This window comes from Meles meles, chromosome X (assembly GCF_922984935.1).
Source record: "Meles meles chromosome X, mMelMel3.1 paternal haplotype, whole genome shotgun sequence".
Taxonomy (NCBI): domain Eukaryota; kingdom Metazoa; phylum Chordata; class Mammalia; order Carnivora; family Mustelidae; genus Meles; species Meles meles.
In genome coordinates this window covers 56,492,106-56,519,919 of record NC_060087.1, presented here as the reverse complement: position 1 = coordinate 56,519,919, position 27,814 = coordinate 56,492,106, and the positions used below count along the sequence as shown (strand labels likewise).

The following is a 27,814-nucleotide window of genomic DNA, read 5'->3' as shown; positions in this document are numbered from 1 at the left end:
GAGAGAGGAGGAGGTGGGAGAGAAACCCAAGCAGACTCCTTACTGAGCACAGAGCTGGATGCAGGGCTTGGTCTTATGACCTTGAGATCATAATCTGAGCTGAAACCAAGAGTCAGACACTCAATCGGCTGAGCCTACTCAGGCACTCCAACCTCATGTAATTCTTATAACTACTCTGGGGATGGTCATCCTTATCCTCATTCCACAGGTGAGAAGACTAAAGCTCAGGGAGGAGATGTCATTTTCCCAAGGTCATGCAGTTAACAAACCTTGGACTTAAATCAAGTATTTTACTCCTATATCAATAGAGCTTCTAGGTAGAGACAATTTTAGTATCTTTGTAGGGCTCTTAGGTAGATGAGACATCACTCCACATATCCAAACCCCTTTCTTTTGTTTTCTACATTTATTTGTGCTCCCATATAATCATAATCTAAATCTAAATTTGCTGGCTAGTCCTCATTAAGTTGCAAAGAAGACAAAGAAAACCTTTTTTTTTCTTAATTTTATTTTTTCAGTGTTCCAAGTTTCATTGTTTATGCACCACACCCAGTGTTCCATGCAATACATGCCCTCTTTAATATCTACTACCAGGCTCACCCCTCCCCTCCCACTAAAACCCTCAGTTTGTTTCTCAGAGTCCAAAGTCTCTCATGGTTCATTTCCCCCTCTGATTTCCCCCAGTTCACTTTTCCTTTCCTTCTCCTAATGTCTTCCATGGTATTCCTTATGAACAACAAGTAAGTGAAACCATATGATAATTGACTTTCTCTGCTTAAGAAAAAAATTTTTCTAAGTAACCATGGCCTACAGAGGAGTTTCTGGGGAGGCATGGAGGTTACACAGGTTCAGTGGCAGAAGAGGCAGGGCAGTGGGAAGGAGGACGCCTTTAGTTATAATCAACACAAATAAAGGACAATCCCTGTCTGTATTTTGAAGCTGAACAGAGCTAAGGAACCTCAAGAACTGGATATCCACCTACTAATGGGTCTTGGGGGCCCCTGAGAGGTTATTAACCATCGCCCAAACACATAGGGTTTTAGGTAGATCTGAATGTGATTCAGGTAAGAGTTAGAGATAAGCAGTATGCTATACATTGATTTTGGTTGGCTCACTTTTGGAAGGATCATCATTGAAGAGTGAGTGGGGATGGAGAGATGTATAGCCAATCTATGGGAAGCAGAATGAATTCCAGCATATCACCAGTGTTTCATTTCAAACACAGTAGAGTCATAGGTCATATCAAGACATTATCCTATTTTTGAAAGAAATGCCCCTTGCCCCCCAAAACAGTAACAAAAATAATAATACTACAACAAAACTATATTTATCTCCAAGAGGTCTAATAACCAATAATACAGAAGGCAGCACTCTACATAAAAGACAACCTGGCTTGGTTTCAAAAATATCCATCTGGCTTCAGGAAAAGAAGCCTTAAAATTTTATTTACACAGGTGCTGGCTCAGGTTTCTATTGAATCTGGCCTCAACATACTTTAAAACATACCTCTGGCTGGACAAGGGAAACTAATGGCTGAAGAACACGGAGGATAATTTAGGACCTTTATTAGCTTTTGTCCTGGCCTATGACTATGGACCTGCTTACCAGGGAGGTCAGACAAGCTTTGAAGATGAAGACACACAGAAAGCTATAACATCTTCAAGGCCAGAGCCTGGAAGTCAGGATAATCAATGAAGTATGTGCTTGCTGAGCTTTCTGGGAAATGTTACACATAGTGCTCTGGAAGACAAAGAAGGAAGGAAGAGACTAACCTTTGCTATATTTTTATACAAATACTATTTATTGGCCCTTTCTGATCAGTAATTAAGTTAACACTGAAGAGGGTTGTATGTATGTGTGTGTGTGTGTGTGTGTGTGCGCGTGTGCATGTGCACGCACGTGCCTTACATTAAATACTATTGGCCCTTTCTGATCAGTAATTAAGTAATACTGAAGAGGGGTGTGTGTGTGTGTGTGTGTGTGTGTGTGTGTGTGTGTGCACGTGCGCGCACCTTATATTAACCAGGGGACTACCACAAATACCATTTCTCATCTTCCCTTTCTGGTTTCCCAGGGGACACCACAAGTGTATATGTGCCAGTGGTTAAAGCTTTACTCCAAGAGAAGAAACCAAAACTTACTGGGCACCGGGAGCTGTGTTATACATTATTTGTTCTTATAAGAGTCATGTAAGCTATTACTCTCCTCATAGAAACACAGAGAAGTTAAGTGACTTGGGATTGAACTCTGGTCTATCTATTTCCCATAGCTGATGCATAATCAAGTGAACCACTGACAAATGAACACATCTGGAGTATCTATAAGATTTTTGAGCTTTATTTGAAATATTTCAGTTGTTATAGATTTACTGCTAAATTCTTCAAAATCATATAGTCCAACTATTTTATTATTCATATGGAGGTTTGTTATGCAAGGAGGGAATGAGACATGCCTAAAGTCACATGGTAAGTAAATGGCAGAAGCAGAGCCCTTTTGGTACTCTTGCATTGCATCTTTTCTACCACCAAGACAGCAGCCTACTTCCAAAAAGCCCAGAGATTAGCATAGGACAGGAATGTGTAACTGGGCATGGGGTGGGGCAGGCACAAAAGACTAACTGAAGGCTGGTCAAGGGACCTGCTGCATGTGATAAGGGGAACTCAACCACCTCTGTACTGTATGTTTCTAAAATAGACCTCTTGCTTTCATGTAATCCCGTCTTTGGCTAGTCTGTTCTCTCTTTCTGAAGTTCCCTTCCTACCTTTTTGTACCTAGCAAATTATTATACATCCCTCAAGACCTAAATCAACCCTTAACTTTTCTGTGGAGCCTTCTCAAACTTCTAGGTAAAACAACTCCTTTTCTTATTCTGTATGCTCTAGGGGATTGTGTGTGTATTTCTAGTTCAGCAACTTATCCCTGTTATGTTGAGAACTCTCTGTCATATTCACTCCACATCCATTAACTAGTTGTATAAATTTGGGAAGTCACTTTGACTCTTCTATGCCTCAGTTCGCCTTGCAAACTGGGGAAAATAATAATACCTACATCATAGGGTTTTTGTGAGGACAGAATAAGAAAATGTCTATAAAGCAATATTGGGCATACTTAGTGCCCAATTAATAGTTTTTGCTAATATCTCTTATCCCAGTGCCTGGTAGAGGTCTCATGTACACATTAAGTAAGCACCCACTGTTGAATAAAAGGACACCATGTGGGGAAAGTGCCAGTCATCAGCCATTGTGGGTATCTCTTTAGTCAGGCTACTCTTTTGTGAGTCCATAAATTCCTTATCAAAGACTAAACTAGACTAGCAGTCTGTAATCTTTTCTGTGTTACAGGACCTCTAAGAATCACATGAAAGCCATGAAACTCTCTCAAAAAAAATACATACTCATTTATACACATGAGAACAATAAAATGTCTCATAGAGCCCTTCTGCTACAGAGTAGCATTAGTACTTATTCCCCTGCTAAAGGGAAAATTATGTACTTTCAGAAGATGCTCTTACACATGGTGGAAGCAGAGGGGACTCACAGGGTCTGGGCACTTTGGGGGGGGCAAGGGTTGTTCTAAGTATTTATTGTGCTGCCTCACATAATTTTGGGGACTTTCAAGATAACAATCTCTGTGACTCTACTAATTGGCTTGAGGAAAGAGAGCCCCTCAGATAAGAAACAAGAAATCTCTAGGCAGCCCTAATTTCTACCAGTTTTATGTCTGTAAACATGGAAAAGCCATTTCCTCTTTCTGAGCCTCAGTTTCCTTGTCCATAAAATGGCTTGGTCAGATTTTTAGATTTCTAAGTTTCTTTTTTTCAAGTTTTAAAAAGATTAACATTTTAAGACTCCAAGCACTACAAATCTTTTGTCTTTTCATCAAACAACTCATGGCTGAATTAGCTGTCCACAAAGTGAAAGCGGTTGTAACTACAGGGTGGTAGGAATGTGCTTATGTAACTTATGGAACTGTGAGAAGCCCAGTCTCTAGGGCCCACATGCAGTTACTACCATGAAATCAAGGTCTGTCCACATTATGATGCATCTCAGGAGAGAAAGGAAGATCAAAATTTTAAAAGACAACAAGATTTTGTGACTTTTTACCTCTTTCCTAAAATATAGCATTTTCTGTTTTTGACATCAAAGGGGAGGAAAATAAGTTTCTCTTGCTCCTGGCACCATGGAAAACATTCTGTGGTACACTTAAAATGAAAAGGCTCAAAGCCAAGGTTCAAGGAATCAGGCCTCTACTATTTGTGTGTATACACACACGTATACACACACACACACACACACACACACAGATGCTTACTACATATGAGATACTGGGCTCACATACATATATATGCTCTTTCTCTGAACTCTTCCCTTAGAGCTTGGTAATTAGCAAACTTCTCTTGAGAAAAGGTGTTAAATTATGCTTTCTGTTCTGTGACTCTGTGATGAGAGTGAATTAGAAGCCAGCAAGACTGGCTGTATCAGAATCATAATTTTCCCTATGAAGAGTAGTATGTGGTGAAAGCACTATGGTTCACATGTCCCTGGCCCTACCTAATGAAGAATCTGTTGATAAACCACCAGCTCTTTTTAAGTATTTGGGGCTTTCTTAGGAAGACAAGCTCCCTGTCAAATTAGTGCTACTCAGTGGCTCCTTGGTTTCTCCCCACAATACTTATGTCTTTCTTAATTTCTTTCTGTCATTTCTGACTCTATTGTTCCTCTTCACTGTTGTTTTTCTTGTTTGCCTAGGCATAACCCTTTCTTTCTACTCTGGGTTAGTATGTTTATATATTTGAGGGGAAGCTGTGCTATAGCAGAGTGACTGTAATCTTTGGACTCAGAACACCTGGATTCAAATTCTAGTTATTCCATTTATGATCTGTTGATTAACTGGAAAAGCCTCAGTTTCAACTTTCCCTTCTGTCCCAGATGAATTGTGAAGTTCATATAAGCAGTGGAGGGGCACCTGGGTGGCTCAGTGGGTTATGCCTCTGCCTTCCGCTCAGGTCATGATCTCAGAGTTCTGGGATTGAGCTCCACATTGGGCTCTCTGCTCAGTGGGGTGCCTGCTTATGCCCCTCTCTGCCTGCCTCTCTGCCTACTTGTGATCTCTCTCTCTCTCTGTCAAATAAATAAACAAAATCTTAAAAACAAAACAAAACAAACAAATGAGCAGTGGATATCATGGCCCTGCATTCACTAAAGAGATTTAAAGATGTCCAGGATTAGAGCACCTGGTTGGCTCAGTTGGTTAAACATCTGATTCTTGATTTCAGCTCAGGTCGTGATCTCAGGGTCATGAGCTGAAGCCCTATGTCAGGCTTTGGACCAGGCAAAAAGCCTGCTTAAGATTCTCTCCATCTCTCTCTCTCTCTCTCCCTCCGTTCCTGCCCCCCCCCCCCAACCTGCACATGCACACTCTCCCTTTCTTAAAAAAAAAAAAAAAAAAGAAAAAGATATTCAGGATTATGATCACCAAGCTCCTTGAGGCAAGCTCTATATCTTGAGTATGTGAGCCTACTATCTCACATGTAGTAAGCATGTTTACTGGCTGAATGCATGAGCAGATTACTACCAGGCCTGTTCTTATGAGGTATTCAGTAGAAGACAGTCCCTAGTCTAGCCAGGAGCTGAGGAGATTCCATTGGGGTGCCCCATGAACTAAAACAAAGACTGGAAGCAAAGAGACTGAGAATTCTAATCTTTACTCTCTTTATAAAGATTAACTCATCTCCAAATTGAAGTTTCTTCTTTTGTATAAAAGGAAGTTTCCTCTTCTGTATTCTCTTCTGGAGGTATAGGTTTACCTGCCTACTTGGAATGCTGAGAGCAGCTGCCTAGCCATGAATAGGAGTGTTCCTATGAATAATAGGTTCCAGAACTATGCATGCATAGCTGTTATAACTGAAGAGACTGTTTTTTGAAATAATGGCTCATCACAGAGTTTGATCATTTTGAAGGATAGTGTGTTTCTTGTATGGGACTACAGCCCACAGAAGTAAGAAATAACTCCCACCTTTGGAAAAAAAGGTGGTTCTAACATTTACCCTTACGATAGAAGCCAACTGCAAAGATCTACTACACACAGTTTCACAATTACCAAGAGATTCTGTGAAGGACAGAAAAAAGTTCTGGCTACAGCACATGGGCTTTAAAAATATAACAGACTGGGGAATAGCAACATAAGGTGGAAGCAGGCAATGAACTCAGAAAAACTTGCAAGTGACATAGCAACATTTTTTAAATCACTACTTCATAAAATGTACATGCTATAAATAAGGAGGCTCAGAGCACTATACAGCAGCAATGGCAAATTCTTGACATGGCTCCCAAACTGGGCACTAACAAGACTTGAGTGAATATCAACTGCAATGCATTACAGAGCTTAATTATTTATTCTTAAGGCCTGTTGTCTGGTCTTGTTATGGGGACAACCAGAATTAAGCCAGAAATGTGTAAAGGCAAAAAATTATGGGGAAATATATGGCAGATCCGTAACTTAGCTGACCACCTGGGGCCTACTTTCTATCAGGCAGAGTTTTTCTACACCATTTAGTATCAGATAGTCCCCAATGTCCGTCCTCTTTACCACTTGAGTTTTATGTGGAATGGAGCAAAACTCATTCGTATGTTTTTCATAGTTATCCATATGTTTACAGTGCAAAAGTCTAGGAACCATATGAAATATTTTCAAGTTATGGGTATTATAAAGGGGAATGAGCTACTAGATCATTAGGAAAAATGTGTCCTTTTCTAGAATTTCTGTATTAATTTAGTTTTTTCCCGGCTTTTCTAAAAAGTGCTCAAGACCTAGAGACCACTAGATTGGTATTCCGGACAAAAAGACATGCAAACTTTGGCCACTCAGAAGAATGTTGAAAATCAGATAATCTAGAGTGTTACTAAAATACCAGAAGCTGGAAAGAGTGAAATTTACTCTGTAGATTTGCAAGCACAGGAGTGACCATCCAAAGCAGGAGTCAAAAATCAGAGTTTACAAACCAAATCCTGTGTGCCACTTGTTTCTGGGTGGCTCAAGAGCTGAGAATGATCTTTAGATTTTAAATGGCTGAAAAAGATTGAAAGAAAAATATACTGAATGGCATGGGAAATTAAATGAAATTCAAATTTTTGTGTCCATAAAGTTTTACTGTAATACAGCCACACCCATTAGCTTAGTATTGTCTAGGGCTGGTCCCAGGCTACAAAGGCAGAGTTAAGTAGTCAAGTCAGAGACCATATGGCCCACAAAGCCTAAAATATTTACTACCTTGTCCTTTATAGAAAAAATTGGCTGATCCTCTGATATAAACTCTGGCTTTGACATTTAGAAAAACCTGAGAAAGATAAAAGGTAAGAGGAACTTTGTGAAAAGTTATCTAGGATCAGTGCAATCAGGATCAGTCAATTCCTTGGCCAAATATACCTGATCAAGGCTCTGTTGAAGCTGCAAGCAGATCCTCCTAGCATAGTTAATTTGCCCCTGGGAAATGTTACTCAAAAAGCCAGGGAGTGAAGAGGACACTGAAAGGCACAAAAAACTCTCTGCAAGACTCCAAACAAGGAGTAATATTCAATTCCACATGAGTTGAGGTGGTAAAGAGTGGATTTAAAGGACAGAAAGAGTTCAATGAGGGTTCACTTACATTTCTTCCCTCACAAAAACCTGGGGAGAGAGAGGGAATCAAAGCCATACTTATATAAAATTTGCCAAGAATACTAAATTGGGACATATTGTAAACATCAGTGACAATGGTATAATTCTTTGAGTCCAGAATGTAAACTACAGTTTCAGTTTTATGATGTGTACCAAACAGCACTCCATGTGTACAAAACAAATGGATGCACAATCTCCAATGTTTTACTAGAAAATGTCTGAAAAATAGTAAATTCTTGAGCACATAGTGCACATGGTGAACTAATTAACCCTCTTTGAAACATGATGTGGTGGACATGGGGATTTATGTCTTGATTTTCCAGATGAGAAAATGGAAAAGAAAGGAAGTTATCCAACTATGGTCACAATGCTGGGGGAAGGCGGAATCTCAGAGTCCTGAATTTTAACCTAGCCAGTCCACACTGCACTTTCTTAACCGGCTCTAACCTCATCAGAAAATTGATCTTTAAAAGAACGGGAGCTAGGGTTCCCCACCTGTTAGGAAAGCAAAACGAAAAGTGCATATACGTAGAAATGCATGTCTGTTTGTTGATGTAATAATTTTGACAGTGATGATGTACGTAATTTGAAGAGCCATCATAAAAAGTCAAAACTGGAAAGGCATATTAAAAATATCTACGGGTGTGGTCCCTGGGTGGCTCAGTAGGTTAAAGCTTCTGCCTTTAGCTCAGGTCATGATCTCAGGGTCCTGGGATCAAGCCCCACATCAGGCTCTCTGCTAAGCAGAGAGCTTCCTCCTCTCTCTCTCTCTCTCTCTCTGCCTGCCTTTCTGCCTACTTGTGATCTCTGTCTGTCAAATAAATAAATAAAATATTTTAAAAATATCTAGGGGCATCTGGGTGACTCAGTCTATTAAGCATCCAACTCTTGGTTTTGGCTCAGGTCACCATCTCCTGGTCATGGAATTGAGCCTGACATCAGGCTCCACACTGAGCATGAAGCCTACTTGGGATTCTCTCTCTCTTCCTTTCCCTCCACCCCACCCACCCCACTCATGCTCACTCTCTCTCTTAAAAACAAACAAACAAGCAAAAAACCCTAACTTACGTCCTTTATCTTACAGAGAAAATTGAAGTCCAAAGAGGAAAATTATTCAAATCCAGACAACTAAAACCCCTCTGAGCCCCTCTATTGGTGTGTATAGGCATCACTTTCCTTTGATTTCCTGGCCTTTTAGATGGCATTCAATATGCCTTCCCCTGTCACTTCCCTGGTCATCCCATCACCCTATCAACTAGCTGATTCTCCTCATGCCTGTTTCCAGCCCACAGAACATCCTCCAACTGCAGGAGCATGTATGCACATGTACACAGACACAGACACAGACACAGACACACACACACACACATACACACACACAGTTTTCCTCAAACAGATTTTAGTGATTTTATCCCCATGGCTTAGCATCATTATTTTTTAATAACAAAATATGCAGATAACTCCCTGACTAGCCTAATCCTCACCCCCAACTCCCAGAATTACTGACAATGAGAAAATATGAGGCTCCCTCTTCTTCCTCCTCCTCTATAGGAAAATCTGGCTAGATTACAATTGACTCTGTGCTGAGCCTTGCACCAATGACAGCATTAAAGCCTCATGCTTTATGAACTACCAAAGCTAGAAATGGATTTCTGTCTGATGTGCCAGGCTTTTAAGTCTTGTACCTGTGCCCAGTCTAGAGATTTTTGAAACCATGAATAAAGTGGTAATCAACACTCTGAATAAGTCTGACTTAACTGACAACAACAAACAAACGAGGAAAAGAAAGATTTGTGTTCCCACTCTCTCCAAGACAGGTTGAATTCCAAGTTTCAACAAGGCAGATTCAGAATCACTTTCATAAAGGCCATTGGGGTGATAAGGACACATTGTAAAAATGGGGGAAAAAACAAATCAATAAATGTTCTCTGTGGATAATAAGACAATCCCTTGCCTTCAAATAGAGATAATGACAGCAGTAAACTCCAGCCAACAAGCTTTACAGATGGAAGGAGAAAGAAAATGTCCTCCCCCTTTTTTTTTTTGGCTTGGGGGGTGTGTGTTTGTGTGTGTAAACCACCTTCTCTTATCCCTCAAAGGATTCAGGACCAGAACCTGGGGTTCATATTCCAAAGGAACCAAGGAGCGTCGTAGCTTTCTAAGCAATCCATTTGTGGCTTTTCATGTTTCAAGCAGTCAAGGGTATTTGGCCCCCTGAGCTCACAGAGGCTCATTTTCTCAAAGAAAATATTACCCAGTTTCCCTGACTTGAGTGATTCTAAGGTCTAGAGCATTTTGAGATCTTGCTGAATTTCCAAGTATTCTTTAAGTTGAGTGATTGCCCCTTTCCACTTCCTTATTCTCAAATAGCCCAAGATCCACATCATAGTGCAGCTCTGCCAGCCATTCTGCCTTTCTCCCTTCTTCAGCCCCAACTTCTGAAGAAAGCTCCCATGTAGAATATGTTATGACAGCAAAATATTCCCTTTTACAATATGTTTGATCACTTTCCCCATTTTCCAAAAACAACAGTATTGTGATGCAGATTTGTAAAACCCAGAGGCAGCATTAAATACAATCTAATCTATCTATTGAATTTGCTTTCTCAGTTGCTTACTTGAACTCTTTCCCCAACTGACATGGCTGTTCTTCCTGTGTTGCCTGGTCTTACTGACACACTATCTCTAGATGAGTGCTCTGGTTTATTCTCTGCTCTATAGGCAGGACCTACTGGATGATGGGGGAAGGGGAGGAAGCAGATTCTCACTGGGGAAACTGACGGTGATCTGATGTGTTCAGACTGTTCCTCACTTTCTTTTCTGACAGGCATCTTTCTGAAAGTACTCTTAAGAAAAGCAGGAACTGATCTCTGTGTCTCTTTCTAAACTGCCTAGGGACAGTACTGGGGCCCTGGACCTCATACTAGTTCAGTTTGTGCAGTAGCAATAGGCCACTTGGGGGTATGGAAGGAACATGCACCACATTTTCAGTAATACTAAAAGCTGGCTGTCTCCTTGTTGCTTTGGGGACTGGAAGAAAACAAAATAACAGTTTTCTGTTTTATAGGTATTCCTGCCACCCATCTAAAATGAGGAAAAATAATCACCATTCCAATTGGCTGTCAATGGGAAAACCAGGAAAGGACACCTGTTTTGCACCTTTTCTCCAGATGCCAAGAACTCCCTGTTGCTTCTGTTATCCTCTGAGGGATGCCCTTACCTTCCTGGTGAAAAGTGTGGCTTATATACCTGCCACTTTTATGAGTTAACTAACCCCTTAGTTAAGGGTTTGTAGCCCTTAACTAAGGAAATACTGTTTTGGTTCTGACTTGGAACTCAACACGTCTAGGCCAGGGAGGGGTAGGAAAGGCTTTGTCAGGGAGTATTTCCTTTGTGGAAAGTGGATATAGGAGTAGATGTTGGTGTTTGACAACAGGGTTTGCCCCCAGAGCAGAATAGATCTGTCTAGGGGCTGCTTATCAGTGTCCTATTGAGAAAAGAAGCCCTTATTACAGGATGGAGGATGAAGTGGGTAAGTAGGAGATTTGAGGCCAGGTTGATTTCGAAGGAAGGAATCACTAGCGTACATAGGAGGTCTAGAAATGGTCGTTCTTATTGTAGGATGTAAGCTGAGCTCCTCTAGGAACTGATCAGACATGAATTGTTCTAAACTAAGTAAGATTGAGAAGCCAGGGCTTGAGCCCACTTAGCCAAATATAAGATCCAACTTAGCATGAGGTGCTATACCAATGGATAGACCCTGAGGAAAAGTCTATGGAAAGAATAAAAGTATTTTATCACTCTCAATCCTTATTTACTTCGGGGCTACTAATGCAAAGAGGGTCCAAGGAGGCAGTAGCAGGAGGGAGGAGGTGCACAGACCGATGGTCGTTGAACAGCAAGAACACTTCCTTTCTGAGGCTGAGGCCAAGGAGACTTTGTGAAGGAGGAGTCCCATATACACTACAGAGAATAAGTGGGGACTCCATTGGGGTTTCTCCACTTCTAACTTCTCTAATAAAGACATTTTGTCCCCTCACTACACAGCAGAATGAAATACAAGCAGGGAAGAAATTACAACTTTTCAAATCATTGATTTTCTTCCATTTTTAGGACCACACTAAGCTCTAAACACCAGGTAAGATCACTGTTATAGTACTGGCTGTACTACCAAGGTTGCCAAAGCCAGGGGAACAAGCAAATATAAAAACGTTCTTCTTTAGGATCTTAGGTTCTTTGAGAGGGTCCTGCCAGTGACTTTGTCTCTGAGAGGATAAAATCCTGGGCTCAGGAAGACTGGTGTCTCTCTATATAAGATAAAGGAGAAAGGGAAAATGATGTGAGTGTGCAAGACCCTTTACCTTCAGCAGCCCTTTTAAAGAAGACTTTGCAGCTTCCACAAGTGAGAGCTCCATAGTGACAGCCAGAAGCTTCATCGCCGCAGATCAGGCAGGTCTTCTGGGGTGGAAAGTAATAGTCAATGGGTAGAACGTGATCTCTGGCAGTCTCCAAACTGAAAAGACATATGAGAAACAATGCAATAATTGTCAGTGGTTGGCAGAGATAAAAGGACAGAGTCTGAGGTCTTCAGGAGCAAGCTACATGTGTAAATTATTAATTTTTATGAAATAAAATTATTCCTTACTTGAGTCAGTATGAAGCTGATTTTTTTTTTTCTGGTTCTTCTAGGGATGATGTTTGTAGGGTGTCTTGTCATGTGGACAGAACCTTTTGGAACCCTGCTAAGGAATTCAAGAAGTTCTCTGGGATCGGCCAGTCTCATGGGCTAAGTTTACATGAGGGAAGGATGAAGACAGAAACCTGAGGTTAAAGTATCTAACTTAGGGTGGTTCTGGCAACAATTTCAGAGCAGTTAAATGGTCTGAACCCAGATCTATGGTGTTACCTTATCCAAAGGGAGATCGAAGGCAAAAAAGTCTAAACAAAACAGTTTGGTATACTTTTCTCTAGCTCTCTAAGCCTCACTCTCACCTGTCAATAAGATTGCCCATCCTACCGAACTACTGTTCTGAGTGACAGTATAAATTGTATAAAGGATAAAAATCCTTTAAAATGAATACAAAAGTGAGGGATCATGATTTGTATTATCATACCAGTCTGATTTGGTCTCCCCCACCCCAATTCCTTCACTTTCTTTAGCCATCTCTGTAGATCACATGAGAATCCCCTCCTCTTCATTCTACAACATAAAGTAGCAGAATCCTTTATGCCTGAGGCTCTTGTTGGGAAGTGATACACAGTAATGCTGGAAATTTCTCAGGCTACCATCTCAACACTTGGCCATTAAAATACTCATAGGGTCCTTAGGCTAGGATTGAGCTTCAGGGATCACCTAATCTAACTTCCTATGTCTTAAGAAGATCTGTGTCTGAGTCCTTTCAGGTGGATGTGAAGGAGAGGGTCAGAGAGCCAATCCTGAAGCTTTAATAGAAGTATAATTCTGAGTCTCCCATAGTAATTAATTCAAGATTAAACAAATAAAACATGGTTCTTCTAGGAAAGGTCAAATTTTTTTCTCTCCTATGCCCTATGTCTAAACATTGAACAAGGTTCGAATGACCTCCTGGGTTAATCTGCCTAAGGTAGATGGTAATTGCCCATATTCTCATCTACAGGAATGTAACCATATTTTTTATGAGCACTTCTTTATAAAGGAAAGGAAAGGAAGGAAAGGAAGACTTAATGGCAGCCTATTTGCTGTGTTGGATGATTTCTACACTTCAAAACAACTCTGATAAATATTTTTTCTTTCATTACATCATATGACGAAAGATTCAGAGAGGTGAACCCCAAAATGATTTGACAGCAAGTCCAGGATATTTGGCTGCAAATCCAATACAGTTCCCATTACCTTATCATCTTCCTGCCAATCTCTCACTTTCTACACATGGCTCTTTGATTATCATGCTCAGCATAGTCATCAGAATCCAAAAAAGCATGAAATGTTATCCTCTTCTTAAATAAATATGGATCAGCCCTGACAGGGCAAAAGCAAAGAAAATTTAGCACTTTACCTCTAAGACACAAATATCAGCCTTTATTCAAGTCCCAAGTACAACAGAAACCACTCAAAATGTTTAGTTGATATGCAAACCCAGCAGCTGGCTATGGTTGCCTATATCCCACCCCCTCACCACAGGCTCTCCCTTTCTTAACCTGACTTTGGAAAGCCAGCAGGAGTTTGTCCACCAAAACAAGACTAGCAGGACCACAAATTCCACAGGCAAATAGCTCACTTTCCATATATGTTAAATGTTAAAAGCATCATTCCTTTGGCTAAAAATGTCATTTCCTTGGTAAAAAATGTATTCCCATTCTCATTCACAAAACAAGGAGAAGCAGAAGTTTTCGTTTTTATTTTTGCAGATGTCTTCATCCTTTTCCCTCTTTTTTTTAATTTCTGGAACTAATGGAAGACATTCAAATAAACTAAAAAAATGCATTTAGGCACTTTATGTGCCAGGCCATTTCATAGATCATCTCATTTAATCTCCCCCCAACGCCATGCCAGGTAGCTCTGTGTCGTCTCTATATCGTAGGAGAAGAAGCTGATGTTCAGTAAAATTGGACATGTTCAAGATCACTCGTCTCATAACTCGAAATGCCAGATTCCATCCTAGGTAAGTCTGACTCCAAAGGGATGATTCACAACCCATGACTAACTATGTTATAAAATTGAAGGTTGAAATGAGATAGATTAACTCAACTCCTAGAACCTAGCCTTATGAACCAAACAAAGGGCTCCGTGCTGGGCATATTGTGACAATCAATACATTACATACTTCCTCTAAGAAACCTATTGTCTAGTAGAGAAGACAGACGGGAAGTAAGAAACTGTAAAATAACATAGTAGATAGTATAATAAAGCAGAGTACAAATTACTGCAGATAAGGAAGCACCTCAAAGATGGGAATTTTTTTTGAAAGTTATAAAAGTATATAGGGGTAAATGAGATGATAATGAAAAAGACAGTAATTTTTATCATATGACTGGAAAATAAATATTAGATATACAATATGGAAACCTGCATAAATAAGATGTCTTTTTGAAAAGAGCCTTTAAGGAACATATATTTTAGGCTTCTTTATTTTAAAATACAGTTCAAATTCTTCAAAGTAATCTAATCAAATTTATAGTCAATACTTAAAGACTGAAGAAAGTCATCAATATTTTATTAGATATAAGTTTAATAAAATGCACTATTTAAAAAATAACTATAAAAGAGGAGGAAGAAGAAGAGAAAAAATAAAGACAATTTTAGAATCTGAACATTTCCTAATTACAAGCCATTTTGACTAAAGGCCTGAGATGTCTGTTAAATTCTCCAGGCTGGTTGGTCTCTGCCTACCTACCCCTCCTTTTTCTGGAAAAATATTTTTGGGCAGCATTCTTACTGACCCTGACCTAGTGTGGACAAAAGGCACATTTCAGTTCTGCCTCATGGGTAGACCTTTGGGCATTGGAAATGAAAATTATAACCAAAGTCCCTATCTCAGGTTTATATCCCCAAGAAACTCATACACATTTGTACCAGGAAGCATGTATAGAAATGGTCATAGCAGCTTTATTCATAAAGGCAAAAATGATAAGCACCAACTAAGAGGAGAAAGGCTAAATTACAGCACACTTACTCAATAAACTACAACACAGCAATGACAAGGAAGAGAATACAGGTACGTGTAGGTGAATCTCACCAGCAAATATTGCATAGAAGACATAAATCACAAAAGCCTACATATTATATGATTCTACTACATACATTTCCAAAAAAGGGCAAAAGTAAACAATATATAATTTGGTAATATATATATATATGTGTGTGTGTGTGTGTGTGTGTATACACACACACACACACATACATAGACACACATATATATGTATGTATATACATATATATATGAAATAACATAGACATGCAAGGTAATAATAAATCTGCAATATAGGATAGCAGTTATTTCTATGGGGAGACTGCGGTTAATGATATAAGAAAGGAGGATACATGTTGATTTATGCATTCATTCAAAAATATTTATTGTCTACCACATACCAGGCATGATTCTAGGTCCTGGAATTAGAGCAGTAAACAAACAAACAAAAACTGGTTTTAATGTTCTTATTCTTTAACCAGGCTCTTGAGTGTTCATTTTATTATTATGCTGTATGACTAACTTATATGATACACGCATGCTTTGTATGGCTATAATAGCACATAGTGAAAGAAAAAATGACAACCTGAGAAATTTCTAACATCTTCCCAAATAACATCTTAAGTACAAGAACGGCAGAGGTTTGCTTTGAGAACACGTAAGTTCAGAATTTGCATGCAGCATTTGCATTTCTTCTTGCCTCCCCTGGGTTACATACTCATTTATTATGCCTATGCAGGACATTCAGTTTCATGAGTCTAACAGTGCTGCCATATAAAATGGAAGTTTCCCAAACCAGAATACCACTTGCTTTTCTTCAACAGTTTCACAATTAATTAAATAAAAGTAGATTACTAGTGACATTACAAATGCCAGCTCAACTATGGGGAAATTGGGCTCAGAAATCTTTAGCCCCTAGCTATCATCTCAGTCTATCTGTCTCTCAGACTTGAAAATACATTAAAGGGTCTGACTACCTTAAGCAAGTTCCCCAAAGACTTTTGGAACCAAGGTGAAATGCAAAAGTCACAGACTAATTTTCCTTGTCTGGTAGATGAATGTCAACTCAGCAGGGCTTTGAACTGTCATCTGGAAACTGGGGATATTTTCTAACCTAAAGGGCTTTTGTGAGAATTACATTAAATTGTTAAGCCCTTCCTCCTGTGCCTGGCACATAATAGTTGCATTATAAGTATAGGTTGCCTTTACCATTTGCCTTACCATAAAAAGGGGGAGAAATCTCTAATATCCTTAAAATTTAAAAAGAAAAAAACATCTTTTTTGGCTATACAATGCATTTAGAAAAAGATAAATATAAATGGAGAGAAAAGGGAAAAAAGGTTAGATGTGTAAATATGTATCTTTTCATACATATCTGCATTTTTAAAACAAGAAGAAATTTATAAAACCACTAAACATCTTTAAAAAAGCAAATGACATGGAGGACATTGGGAGAGGGAGAGGAGAAGGAAGTGGAGGGAAATTGGAAGGGGAGGCGAACCATAAGTGACTATGGACTCTGAAAAACAACCTGAGGGTTTTGAAGGGGCGCGGGTGGGAGGTTGGGGGAACCAGGTGGTGGGTAATAGGGAGGGCACGTATTGCATGGAGCACTGGGTGTTGTGCAAAAACAATGAATACTGTTATGCTGAAAAAATAAATAAATAAATAAATAAATAAATAAATAGAAATAATTTAAAAGCATAAAAAAAAAAAGCAAACCATGAGACACTGTGAACACTGAGAAACAAAACTGAGGGTTTTGGAGGGGAGGGTGTGGGGGGTTGGGTGAGCCTGGTGGTGGGTATTAAGGAGGACACATATTGCATGGAACAATGGGTGTGGTGCATAAACAATGAATCTTGGAACACTGAAAAAAAATTAAAAAAATTTAAAAAACTTAACAAAAAATAATAAAACAGCAAACAATAAAACACAAAGGTATCATATTTTTCCTGATGTTTATTAACTTAAAATATTTTTTTCTTAATCACATTGTGGAATATAATGACAACTCTACATGAATTTTAAGATAAAACTTCATAAAAAATTAATTATCTTCTTCCACTTTTGTGCCTATTTCTTCATTTCACAAGCGTTATTTCATTGGAGAAACTGACAAAGTAACAATGTAAGACTTGTAGTTTCTTTTCCCTCTGCAAGCCTGAGATTTGAAATTTGATGACTGTCCAAGTGGACAGGTTTTCTTTCTTTTTCTTTAAGATTTTTTATTTATCCGCGTGTGTGTGTGTGTGTGTGTGTGTGAGAGAGAGAGAGAGAGAGAGAGAGAGAGAGAAGAGAAATAGAGCATGAGTGGAGGGAGTTTCAGAGGGAGAGCGGGAAACAGACTCCTTTCTGAGTGGGGAGCCCAATGTGGGCTCGATCCCAGGGCTGCTGGATCATGACCTGAACCTAAGGCAGATGCTTAACTGACTGAGCCACCCAGGCATCCCCAGTCACGTTTTCTTTTAAAAGTACTACCTGCCACATGCAAGAGAATGAAACTGGACCACTTTCTTTCACCATACACAAAAATAAATTCAAAACGGATGAAAGCCCTAAATGAGAGACAGGAAACTATTAAAATTCTAGGGAAGAACACAGGCAGAAACCTCTTTGATCCTGGCCGTAACAACTTCTTACTAGACATGTCTCTGGAGGCAAGGGAAATAATGAAAATGAACTATTGGGACTTCATCAAGATAAAATGCTTCTGCACAGCAAAGGAAACAATCAACAAAACTAAAGGGCAGCCTACAAAATGGGAGAAGATTCTTGAAAATATCTATCAGATAAAGGGCTGGTATCCAAAATCTATAAAGAACTTATCAAACTCAACGCCCCAGAAACAAATAATCCAGTTAAGAAATGGGCAGAAGACACGAGTAGATACTTTTCCAAAAAAGACATCCAGATGGCTAACAGACACATGAAAAGATCCTTGGGATCATTCAACACAAGTGAAATACAAATCAAAACTATGATGAGATACAACCTCACACCTGTCAGAATGGTTAAAATTAACAACAAAAGAAACAACAGGTGTTGAAAGGGTGTGGAGAAAAGGGAATCCTCTTGCACTGTTGGTGGGAATGCAAACTGAGAACAATATGGGTGTTCCTTAAAAAGTTAAAAAATACATCTACCCTGTGACCCAGCAAGTGCACTACTAGGTATTTACCTAAATGATATAAGAGTATGGATTCAAAGAGGTACATGAGCCCTGATGTTTATAGCAGCATTATCAACAATAGCTAAACTATGGCGAGAACACAAATGTTCATCAATCAATGAATGGATAAAGAAAATGTTATAAATATATACAATAGAATATTACTCAGCCATCAAAAAGAATGAAATCTCGCCATTTGCGACAACATGGATGGAGCTAAAGAGTGTAATGCTAAGTGAAATAAGTCAGTCAGAGAAAGACAAATACCGTATGATCTCACTCATATGCGGAATTTAAGAAAGAAAACAGCTGAACATATGGAAAGTGAGGAAAGAACAAAAGGAAAGACGAAAACAAGTCATTAAGAGGGTCTTAATGATAGAGAACTGAGGGTGGATGGAGGGCGGTGGGGGGGGAATGGCCTAGATGTATAATGGGTATTAAAGAGGCCATTTGTTGTGATGGACACTGAGTGTTATATGTAAGTGATGAATCACTGAATTCTACTCCAAGAAACAATATTGCACTGTATGCTAACTAAAATGAAAATTAAAAAAAAATTAAAATAAAAAAAATGCTGCATGCCTTTACTTCACAGCTCTACAATTCTCTTTAGTAATGCCTTGTTGAAGCGGAAAGATATATAGGTAGAAGATCTGGTTTTCATGCCCATCTTTGCCACTTTCTCACAGAATGACCTTGAACAAATCATTTAGCTTAAATTTCTTCATGTGTAAAACGTGTACAGAAATACAGAATTCACAAGACTGCTACAAGGATTCAGTGAGATTTTGGAGGTTAAGCCATTCACACTGTTGCTGGCACAGTGCTTAGCAAATGACCATTATTGTAATAATCAAACAAGAAAGGGGTAGGAAGGAGACATGGGAGAAGAACTGGGTTCTAAAAAGCTAGCTGTGAGGTAGGTATCATTACTCTTTGAAGATAATGCAAACTGGAAATTAAATAAGGTAAATCACTTCTGAGTTCATATGGCGAGTAAGTAGCAAAACCAGAATTCACACCTGGGATTATTTCCACCCAAATCCTTATTCTCCTACTATTCTAAATTGTCAAGGCCATAGGATACTTATTTTATAATCTAGGATCAATTTAGTTAGGTTTTTAATAAGTTCATTGATATATTATTCACATACCATAAAATTCACCTATTTTGGCATATTCATATCTATTACCACAAACTAATTTTATAATATTTTCATCACCCCAAAAGAAACTCCATACTCATTAACAGTCACTCCCCATTCCTTCCTTCTCTCAGACTCTAATTTACCTTCTGTCTCTAAAGATTTGCCCTTTAAAAAATATAGAATAGACTAACACTTTATGTATGTATGTTTGTATGTATTTGTGTATTTTTATTATGTTATTAGTCACCATACAGTACATCATTCGTTTTTGATGTAATGTTTCATGATTCATTGTTTACATATAACACCTAGTGTTCCATGCAACACATGCCCTTGTCTCAATACCCATCACTGGAATAACCCATCCCCCACCCCCTTCCCCTCTAAAAGCCCCAGTTTGTTGTCTGGAGTCATAGTCTCCCACAATCCATCTCCCCCTTCGACTTCCCGCCTTCATTTTTCCCTTCCTTCTCCTAATGTTTTCCATGCCATTAATTATGTTCCACAAATAAGTGAAATCACATGATAATTGACTTTCTCTGCTTGACTTATTTCACTTAGGCAACCCATGGAATGGGAGAAGATATTTGCAAATGACACTACAGCTAAAAGGCTGTTATCCAAGCTTTATAAAGAACTTCTCCAACTCAACCCCCCAAAAAACAGATAATAAAGTCAAAAAATGGGCAGAAGACATGAACAGACACTTCTCTGAAGACATACAAATGGCTAACAGACACATGAAAAAATGTTCATCACCATTAGCCATCAGGGAGATTCAAATCAAAACCACATTGAGATATTACCTTATACCAGTTAGAATGGCCAAAATTAATAAGACAGTAAACAACAAGTGTTGGAGAGGATGTGGAGAAAGGAGGAACCTTCTTACACTATTGGTGGGAATGCAAGCTGGTGCAGCCACTTTGGAAAACAGTGCAAGATTTCTCAAAAAATTAAAAATAGAACTCCCATATGACCCAGAAATTGCACTACTGGGTATTTACTACAAAGATATGGATGAAATGAAAAGAAGGGCCACATATACCCCAATTTTCATAGCAGCAATGTCCACAATAGCCAAACTGTGGAAGGAGCCAAGATGTCTTTCAACAGAAGAATGGATAAAGATGTAGTTCATATATTCTATGGAATATTACTCGGTCATCAGAAAGGATGAATACCCAGCTTTTACCTCAACATGGATAGGACTGGAGAAGATTATGCTATGTAAAGGTTTGCCCTTTATGGGCTTTCAATATAAATGGAGTTATACAATGCAATCTTTTGTGACTTGCTTCTTTCATTTAGCATATTTTTTTTATTATGTTCAATTAGCCAACATATAGTATATCATTAGTTTTTGATGTAGTGTTCAGTGATTCTTTAGTTGTGTATAACAGTCAATGCTCATCATGACATGTGTAGCATGGTTTTTTTTTGGTTTTTTTTGTTTTTTTTTTTTTGTGTAGCATGTTTTTAATAAGTCATCCAACAATGTATCATTGTTTCATTTGTTATTTCTGTGTAATATTCCATTGGATGAATATACCACACTTTGTTTACCCATTCATCAGTTGGGGGACTTTTGAATTTCTTTCACTTTGGCTATTATGAATAACCCTCCAGTGAATATTGATATACTTGTGTGTGTGTGTGTATATATGTATATTGATATACTTGTGTGTATATGTATATATATATACATATACATACACAATATTTATCTATCTATCTATATAGATAGATATGTTCAAGTGGTCACAATATTTATCTATCTATCTGTATAGATAGATAGATATATTCAAGTGGTAACACTTTCATAAACTTCCAGGCTAGTTTCCAAAGTGGCTGCACCATTTCACATTTTTACCACCAGTTTTAAAACGACTCTAATTTCTCCACCTCCAAGATATTTGTCTCTTTTACTAGTCATCTTAGAGAGTGTGTAGTGATATCATATTTTGGTCTTGATTTGCATTTCTCTAATGTGTAATGGTGTTGAGCATTTTTCATTTGTACATCTTCTTTGAAGAAATGTCTATCCAAAAATTTAGCACGTTTTAAAATTGGGTTATTTGCCTTTTTATCATTGAATTCTAAGAGTTCTTTATATATTTTAGATTCAATATGTTTATCAGATATATGACTCACAAATGTCTTTTCTTATTCTGTGGGTTGGAGTTTTACTTTCTTGATGGTATCATTTGCAGCACAAATGTTTTAAAATTTGAGTAAGTCTAATTTATCATTTTTCTTTCTGATATTGCTGTGCCTTTGGTGTTATAAACTAAGAAACCCTAACCTAACATAAGGTCACAAAGATTTACTCCTATATTTTCTTTGAGGCTTAATGTCTTGGTTTCAGCATTTAGGTACATGATATATTGAGATAATTTCTGTGCATGGTATAAAGAAGTGGTAGCATATGATTTCACTCATATGTGGAATTTAAGAAACAAAACATGATCATAGGGGAAGGAAGAACAAAGAGAGGATGGCAAAACATGAGACTCTTTTTTTTTTATTTGTTTATTTTCAGCATAACAGTATTCATTGTTTTTGCACCACACCCAGTGCTCCATGCAATACGTGCCCTCTCTATTACCCACCACCTGCTTCCCCAACCTCCCACCCCCTGCCCCTTCAAAACCCTCAGGTTGTTTTTCAGAGTCCATAGTCTCTCATGGTTCATCTCCCCTTCCAATTTCTCTCAACTCCCTTCTCCTCTCCATCTCCCCCAAAACATGAGACTCTTCACTACAGAGAACAAACTGAGGGTTGCTGGATGGGAGGTGGGTGGGGGATGGGCTAAAAGGGTGATGGGTATTAAGGAAGACATATGTTGTGACGAGCACTGGGTGTTATATGTAAGTGATGAATCACTAAATTCTACTTCCGAAACCAATATTAAGCTGCATGTTAACTGACTAGAATTTAAATAAAAACTTGAAACAAACAATAAAAAAAGAAGTGGTCCAACTTCACTTCTTTGCATGTGAATATCTAGTTGTCCTATTTGTTGAAAATACTATTCTTTCTCCCATCGAATGATCATGGCATCATTGTTGAAAATCAATTAACCAGGGCACCTGGCTGGCTCAGTAGTTAAGTGTCTGCCTTTGGCTCAGGCCATGATGCCCGGGTTCTGGGATCCAGCCCTGCATCAGGCTCCCTCTCTCCCTCCCCCTGCTTGTGTTCCCTCTCTCACTATCTCTTTCTCTCTGTCAAATAAATAAATAAATAAAATCTTTTAAAAATCAATTAATCAGGGGCACCTGGGTGGCTCAGTGGATTAAGCCGCTGCCTTCGGCTCAGGTCATGATCTCGGGGTCCTGGGATCGAGCCCCGCATCGGGCTCTCTGCTCCGCAGGGAGCCTGCTTCCTCCTCTCTCTCTGCCTGCCTCTCTGCCTACTTGTGATCTCTCTCTCTGTCAATTAAATAAATAAAAAATCTTTAAAAAAAAAAATCAATTAATCATAATGTAAGTGTTTACTTGGGGCCTCTCAAGTGTATTTCATTTTTCTATGTATCGCTTATGCTAATACCTCACAGTCCTGATTGGTGTAACTTTTAGTAAGGTTTGGAATCAGGAAGTGTGGATCCTCCAACTTTATTCTTCTATCTCAAGACAATTTTAGTTTTTGTTTCTTTGTTAATTATTTATTTTTAAAATTCCAGTATAATTAACATACCGTGTTATACTAGTTTCAGGTGTACAATATAGTGATTCAACAGTTCTATATATTAGTCAGTGCTCATCACAAGAAGCGTAATCTTAATTCCCTTCACCTATTTCACCCAATCCCCCAACCATCTCCTCTCTGGTAGCCGTGTATCTTCTATATAGTTAAAAGTCTCTTTTCTTTTTTGTTTCTCTTTTTCCTTTGTTCATTTGTTTTGTTTCTTAAATTCCACATATGAGTGAAATCATATGGTATTTTGTTTTCTCTGACTGATTTATTTTACTTAGCATTATACCTTTCTAGGTCCATCCATGTTGCAAATGGAAAGATTTCAGTCTTTTTTATGACTGAGTAATAGATAGATGGATTGCATAGATAGATAGATAGATAGATAGATATCTACCAGTCTTCCTCATCTATTCATCTGTGGATGGACAGTTGTGTTGCTTCCATATCTTGACTACTGTAAATAATACTTTAATAAACATAAGGGTGCATGTATCCCTTTGAGTTAATCTTTTTTAATCTTTGGGCAAATACCCAGAAGTGCAGTTGTTGGATGGCAGGGTAGCTGTATTTTTAAATTTTTGAGGAACCTCCATACTGTATTCCAGAGTGGCTGTAGTTTACGTTCCTACCAACAGTGCACAAAAGCTCCTTTTCTCCACATCCTTGTCAAAACTTGCTGTTTCTTGTGTTTTTTTTTTTTTTATTTTAGCCATTCTGACAGGTGTAGATGATATCTCATTGTGGTTTTCATTTGTATTTCCCTGATGATTAGTCATGTTAAGAATCCTTTCATGTGTTTTGGCTATTCCAGGTTTTTCAGTATGAATTTTACAGTCAACATTTCAATTTCTGCTTAGAAGCCAGCTGGAATTTTGAGAAGGATTGCCTTGAATCCATGAGGAGTATCGTCATCTTAATAATATAAAGGCTTATGATCAATGAAAATGGAATGATTTTCCACTTATTTATAGCTTATTATTCCACAATGTTTCACAGGTTTAACTGCAGAAATCTTACACTTCTTTTGCAAAATTTATGGATATTTTATTATATTTGATATTATGAGTGACCTGCTCTATCACATTCAAAGTACTCCTTGCTAATATACAGAAATACAATTGATTTCAGTACATCAATCTTGTATTCTGCAACTTTGCTGAATTAATTAGCTCTGATAATTTATTATAGATTCCTTAGGATTTTCAATATATAAGATTATATCATCTGTGAATAAATACATCTTTACTTCTTCCTTCCAGTATAGATGCCTTTTACATTTTTTTTTGTCTGATTGCCCTGGATAAAAACTCCAGTACAGTAGTGCACAAAAATGGTGAGAGCAGACATCCTTATCTTGTTCCCAATTATTGGGAAAGTTCATATTCTTTCACTCAAGTATGATGTTAGTTGTGATTTCTTCATAGACATCCATTTTCAGTTTGAGTATGTTTTCTCCTATTCCTGTTGTTGAATGTTTTAATTGTGAAAAAATATTAGTTTTTGCCCATTTTTCCCTACATCTATTGAGATGATCATGGGGGTCTTTATCCTCTTAAACACAGTATAATATATTAAATAAGTGATTTTCAGCAGTTAAACCAATCTTACTTTCTTGAGATACATCTCAATTTTACATTACTGAGAAAAATCCACCTTGGTAATTATAATCCTTTTTATTTGTTGCTGGGTTTGGTTTGGTATTTCATTTATTTTTTTCTTATTAATATTCAAAAGTAGTTTTCTTTTCATGTGATATCTTTAGTTTTGTTATTGGGTAACACTGTCTTCACAGAATTAGTTGGGAAATGTTTTCACCTCTTTTATTTTTTGGAAGAATTTGTAAAAGATTGATACTAATTCTTCTGTAAATGTTTGATGGAATTCACCAGTGAAGACAAATAGATCTGGGCTTCCTTTTGTAGTAAGTTTTCTTTTCTTTTTTCTTTCCATTTCTGTTTCCATTTCCCTTTCTCTTCCCCTTCCCCTTTCCTCTTCTCTCTCTCTCTCTCTCTTTTTCTCTTTTTTGAATTTGGAAGGCAATATTTACTTATCTGTATAAGTTCTGGTGCCCTGGTAGAAGCAGATACTATAATTATTTCCATTCTAAGGATGAAAGTGGAGGTACAGTGTGTCCTGATATCCTCCCTCCGAAGTCTGAGCTATTCATAATGTACTGGCCCTCTCTGACCCTGTGGTTTTTGTTTGTTCATTTTGGTTTTTGTTTTTGTTTTTTTTAGTATAGTTGACACACAATGTTACATTCACTTTACATATCCAACATAATGATTCTAAAAGTTCATATATTATGCTATGGTCACCATAAGTGTAGCTACCTACAGGCTTTCAGTTAGGGAATGAATAAGTCACCGGGAAAAAAAGGCACAACATAAGGAATATCCTTAATGATAGCAATAGTTTGTTATGGATTCTTTAGGATATTATTGTATTAGTGTATTGTAATAGCATTGTATGGTGGCAGATGGTATAGGAAATTTCTTTATTATATTACTAATATACTGAACTAATGTTATATTTACTCTCTTTACTTGTTATAGAAATATTCAGATTTTCTATTTCTTCTTAAGTTAGTTTAGATAGTTTGTCTTCTGACTAGTTCCCATTTCATCTAGGATATGTAATCTGTTGACATGCATTACTCATAGTGTTCCTCTTTAATACTTTTTAAATTTATAAAATTTAAATTAACATATTACAGTATTTTATTATGTTATGTTAGTCACTATACAGTACACTATACAGTTTTTTTTTTAAGATTTTTATTTATTTATTTGACAGACAGAGATCACAAGTAGGCAGAGGGGCAGGCAGAGAGAGAGAGGAGGAAGCAGGCTCCCCGCAGAGCAGAGAACCCGATGTGGGGCTCGATCCCAGGACCCTGGGATCATGACCTGAGCCGAAGGCAGAGGCTTTAACCCACTGAGCCACCCAGGCGCCCCAATACAGTTTTTGATGCAGTGTTCAATGATTCATATGTGTGTATAACACCCAGTGCTCATTACAACACGTGAACATATTATTGTAGTATTAGTTTCAGCAGGATTCTACCTCTGAAACATATTATTGTATTATTAGTTTCAGAGGTAGAATTCAGCGATTCATCAGTTGCATACAACAACCAGCGGTCATTACATCAAGTGCCCTCCTTAATGCCCATCACCCAGTTATGCCATCCCCCTCCACCTCTCCCTCCAGAAATCTTCAGTTGGTTCCCTATATAGTTAAGGGTCTCTTATGGTTTGCCTCCCCCTGTTTTCCTCTTATTTTACTTTTCCTTCCCTTCCCCAATGGTCACCTATTTTTTTAATTCCACATGTGAGAGAAACCATACAGTATTTGTCTTTCTCTGACTTATTCTGTTTAGTATAATACCATCTAATTCCATCCACATCATTGCAAGGGGCAAAATTTCATTCTTGTGATGGCTGCATAATATGCCATTGTATATATATACCTCAAAGTCTTTAGCCATTCTGACTTGTGTGAGGTAGTATGGCTATCTCATCGTGGTTTTGATTTGTATTTCCCTGATGCCACGTGATGTGGAACATTTTTTCATGTGTCTATTGGCCATTTATATGTCTTCTCTAGAGAAATATCTGTTCATGTCTTCTGCTCAGTTCTTGATTTTTTGTTTTTTGGGGGTATTGATTTTAATAAGTTCTTTATAGATTTTGGATATTAGCCCTTTATTTGATAGACATTTGCAAATATCTTTTCCCATTCCATAGGTTGCCTTTTAGTTTTGTTGACTATCTCCTTTGCTGTGCAGAAGCATTTTGTCTTGATGAAGTCCCAATAGTTCATTTTTGCTTTCATTTCCTTGCTTCTGGAGACATGTCTAGCAAGAAGTTGCTGCAGCTGAGGTCAAAGAAGTTTCTGTCTGTGTTCTCCTCCAGGAGTTTAATGGATTCTTATCTCACATTTTAGTCTTTCATTTGTTTTGAGTTTACTTTTATGTATGGTGTAAGAAAGTGGTCCAGTTTCATTCTTCTGCATGTGGCTGTTCAATTTTCCCAACACCATTTCTTGAAAAGACTGTCTTTTTTCCACTTGATATTCTTTCCTGATTTGTCAAAAATTAGTGGATCATATAGTTGTAGGTCCATCTCTGGGTTCTTTTTTTTGTTCCATTGATCTATGTGTCTTTTGTTTTGCCAGCAGCATACTGTCTTGATGATTACAGCTTTGTTGCCAGTAGCATACTGTTTTGATGATTATAGCTTTGTAATATAGCTTAAAGTCCAGAATTATGATATTTCCAGCTCTGGTTTTCTTTTTCAACATTCCTTTGGCTATTCGGGGTCTCTTCTGGTGCCATACACATTTTACAATTATTTGTTCCAGCTCTGTGAAAAATATTGATAGTATATTGACAGGGATTGCACTGAATGTGTAAATAGCTTTGGGTAGCATAGACAGTTTAATAATATTTGTTCTTCCAATTCATGAGCA

General features: G+C 38.0%; 1 protein-coding gene across 1 annotated transcript in view; it reads right to left on the bottom strand.

The window, feature by feature from the left end:
• AR (androgen receptor) overlaps positions 1 to 27,814 on the bottom strand; it is a 198,806-nt gene that overhangs the window by 67,270 nt on the left and 103,722 nt on the right. The window contains exon 2 of the mRNA XM_045994962.1: positions 12,017 to 12,168. Within this exon, the coding sequence (XP_045850918.1) occupies positions 12,017 to 12,168 (152 nt within the window). The remainder of the gene's footprint in view (positions 1 to 12,016; positions 12,169 to 27,814) is intronic.